The 3,061-nt window shown below is 38.3% G+C and overlaps 2 protein-coding genes across 6 annotated transcripts in view; one reads left to right on the top strand and one right to left on the bottom strand.

Moving 5' to 3' along the window:
- The first annotated feature begins 200 nt into the window (after nucleotides 1-200).
- On the top strand, nucleotides 201-3,043 carry LOC107463752 (F-box/kelch-repeat protein At3g23880). Of its 4 annotated transcripts, none has more exons than XR_008002674.1 (4): nucleotides 206-337; nucleotides 2,572-2,634; nucleotides 2,805-2,851; nucleotides 2,944-3,043. XR_008002674.1 is itself a non-coding variant. In XM_016082691.3 (2 exons), exon 2 carries the CDS (start codon nucleotides 455-457, stop codon nucleotides 1,712-1,714), a length of 1,260 nt encoding a protein of 419 aa, XP_015938177.1. In that variant the 5' UTR covers nucleotides 201-337; nucleotides 442-454; the 3' UTR covers nucleotides 1,715-1,906. The 4 variants fall into 4 exon arrangements, 2 of the variants coding, with proteins under 2 accessions (XP_015938177.1, XP_052110075.1); XR_001586961.3 differs by lacking the exon at nucleotides 206-337 and adding an exon at nucleotides 2,131-2,281; XM_016082691.3 differs by lacking the exons at nucleotides 2,572-2,634; nucleotides 2,805-2,851; nucleotides 2,944-3,043 and adding an exon at nucleotides 442-1,906 and having other exon boundaries at nucleotides 201-337.
- The window catches only part of LOC107463690 (uncharacterized), a 27,044-nt gene continuing 25,911 nt past the window's right edge, over nucleotides 1,929-3,061 (bottom strand). Inside the window, exon 8 of one of the 2 annotated variants that reach the window (XM_052254117.1) lies at nucleotides 1,929-2,107. In XM_052254117.1, the coding sequence (XP_052110077.1) occupies nucleotides 1,944-2,107 (164 nt within the window). In that variant the 3' untranslated portion in view covers nucleotides 1,929-1,943. The remainder of the gene's footprint in view (nucleotides 2,108-3,061) is intronic. The other variant, XM_052254119.1, reaches the window with a different exon arrangement.

Here is a 3,061-nt window from a genome sequence, read left to right as displayed (position 1 = left end):
TTCATCTCAAAATTTTTAAATAAAAAAATAAAAATAAATTAAATTTGTATAATTTATTATAATTTATTATTAAATAAAATATAAATACATAAAATATTATGTCTCTATTTTTTATGTATCTTATCTTGTTTTATGTTGTTCCGGAAACAAACGCAAGATAAACTAGTTAACTGCTGAGATTTGAATTGGATGTGGGCCCAGACAGATTAGATTAAGAATCTAATTCTGATGCGGAGGATTCGAAACCCTCTTGTTGAACATCAGATAGATCTGGAGCTCCAACTCAAGCGCAGATCATTCACTTCCTCTCACCATCGCCGGCGCCGTCTTCCTTTAGGTAAACCTCTGTTTTACTTCTTATAGAATCTCCATGTATGTTTTCTTTTGTAAATTAAATGGCAATACCGCTGAGATTTGAATTTTAGTAATTATATTGTGGAGTTTCCTCGTACGTATGAGGAGGGGTCCCATTCCTGATGATGATGATGCTGTTCCGAAGAAGGGGAAGGTTGTCACGACAAAACCACCGCCTATCCTTCTGGACGAGCTCATAGCGGAAATCCTGCTGAGGATACCGGCGAGGTCTCTCGTTCCATTAAGGAACAGCGTCTGCAGATCATGGAGAACCCTAATTTCCAGTTCCCAATTTGCCAAGGACCACCTTCGGCGTTCAATGGCGGTGGATCCAGGCTTGACCCACCCACTCATGGCCTATTATAGCCAAACCTACTCATACCCCATAATCGGAGTGTTCTCCGTACGATCTGTGATGGAGAACCCTCCACATGAACCCACCAAAGTAGTTCCCTATGAGGGACGACGCTTCCGCCTCATCATTGGCTCTTGCAATGGATTGCTGTGCTTGCACGATGAAGAGCGCCAGGATGGATTCATAATAAGCCATCGTGCCATGCTGTGGAACCCCTGCACTGGATTCACCTCTCAGCCGCTTGAAATTGGAGGTCTCCTCTGCACTTGCGGATTCGGTTATGATCATGTGAATGACAAGTATAAGCTTTTCGCGATTCTGGATAACAAATCACGCATGTTTACATTCGGCCCAAAATCTACCTGGAGAACAATCCAGGATTTCTCCCGTAATTTTCGTGACGGCAATTACAGGGGTTGTCAGGTGAATCTTGTAGGGCTTTTTGTAAGTGGCACTGGCACTCTGAATTGGCTTTTTCACCGCTATCTTAGTTTTGTGTGGGTTCTTTCCCTTGACTTGGTCAAAGAGACTTTTAATCAGTTTTCCCTTCCCAACAGGGATTCAGATGATGATCACAGGGTGACTCCCCAATTGGGTATCTTGAGGGATTGTCTTGCTGTTTGTTATGAGACTAAGAAAACTCATTGGACTGTCTGGTTGATGAAGGAGTATGGAGTTCCTCAGTCTTGGACTAAATTGGCCATAATCCCCCACCACCCGCTACTCGGTCGTCGTCCTTTAAGCCTACAGCCTATATACATGTTGAAAGATGTTCTTCTTGCTATTGCTCCGAGTGGCAAGTTTGTTTTATGTAATTTAAATGATGGCAGCATAGATATTCCTAATATTGACAGCTCCACTGATGGCATGCCCAAACTTGGTCCTTTAACTCGGAACGTATCTGCAAGGAAGTTTCAACTCTATCATGAAAGCTTAGTTTCACCGTTCCACTTTGGTCTTCCAAGTTGCTCATCTGAAATGCGGTTAATTAAGCCAAGCCTATAATCACTTAAAGACGGTTTGCATTTTGGGTACTTTTTTGGAGAAGGATTTCCTACACTATCTCTTGAATCCATAACTTTATTATCATTATGTAGTGCCTTGTTTTTTTGTGTTTTATAGACTCTGTCTAACTGTCTTTATGTTTAAATGTTTTTTAATTAGGTTCCTTATGAATGGATTCGTTTGCTTTAGTTAGATATGTATTTATCATGAAATGCTGTATTCAATGATCTCACAATGATCTATAATCCTTCACCATTAAAATTTCGCTGCATAATTTTCGTGGCACTTGCTCTATCTTTGTTCCTTCTTGCCATGCTTGACCTATACAAACCCCTGGACCTATAAGATGGATATATATAACAAGTTGATCGTTGAAAGGGTAAGGATGTTTAACTGCAAATACCAGAGACATCGTCTTGAACGTCCCACTGTTACGTTTGGCAATTTTTTGGAACCCCTAATCCAGAAGTGCTTTCATTCGTTCACGTGAATGTTAAATTTCTAGCTTCTACGTTCAGCGTTGAGAAGATTAATTACTCTTTCAGATTTGTTTCCATCACTGCTAAGGTAAAGATTTTAATTTTTCTTTTATTATTTTTAGTTCTTTCTTTCATATTTTAATTTTTATGTTAACCGTTATGAGGAATTTGAATAGCAAACTATGACGGAAAACTATAGCTTACTGTATGTTTGCAATGCTGTATGGAAATTCCATTCCTCAATGTGGTTTCTTATATCAGTTTAAACTTATAATTTTTTTAGTTGAACCAAATTTTGATTATTTGACTTCTCAATGTAACTTTTTATTTATTGTATTTGATATTTGAGCTGTGTTGGTTTCTTTTTTTTTCTACCAGTCCTTCATTGACAAGTTCCGCTATAATGCCAAGAGAGCATCCCTTGTTCAATCCAGAATCAAGGTACTTGATAGCATCTGTTTTTTAATTACCAATCAAATGCTCAAAAGCTTTATCACACACACGCGCGCGCACACACGGAGAGAGAGAAAGATCTTGTATGGTTGGTTATTTGAAGCTTCTAAATAAATCACTAAAATTGAAATTTATATCTTCTCTGAACAATATTTCAGGCTTTGGAACGAATGGGCCATGTGGATGAAATTATTAACGATCCTGAGTATGAACTGCTATTTTTTTTTTCCTTTTTTTCCTCATTAAATAATTCTCTTTCAAGCTGTCATTAATTATGTTTTATCTGGTTCAATATAGTTACAAATTTGAGTTCCCCACCCCAGATGATAGACCAGGCCCACCCATCATAAGCTTCAGGTAGAAGAGCATTAACCCTTCTTTAACTCACATTGTTGACAAAAGACATCTATACATA

Source organism: Arachis duranensis, chromosome 9, assembly GCF_000817695.3.
Source record: "Arachis duranensis cultivar V14167 chromosome 9, aradu.V14167.gnm2.J7QH, whole genome shotgun sequence".
NCBI lineage: Eukaryota > Viridiplantae > Streptophyta > Magnoliopsida > Fabales > Fabaceae > Arachis > Arachis duranensis.
This window is presented reverse-complemented; position numbering and strand designations above follow the sequence as displayed.

What these genes read in the sequence shown, in the direction of transcription:
- LOC107463752 (XM_052254115.1), top strand. Translation starts at nt 229, where the DNA reads ATGCGGAGGATTCGAAACCCTCTTGTTGAACATCAGATAGATCTGGAG. An exon ending in CCGGCGCCGTCTTCCTTTAG is followed by an intron (nt 338 to 425) that starts GTAAACCTCTGT and finishes TTTGAATTTTAG; the next exon opens with TAATTATATTGTGGAGTTTC.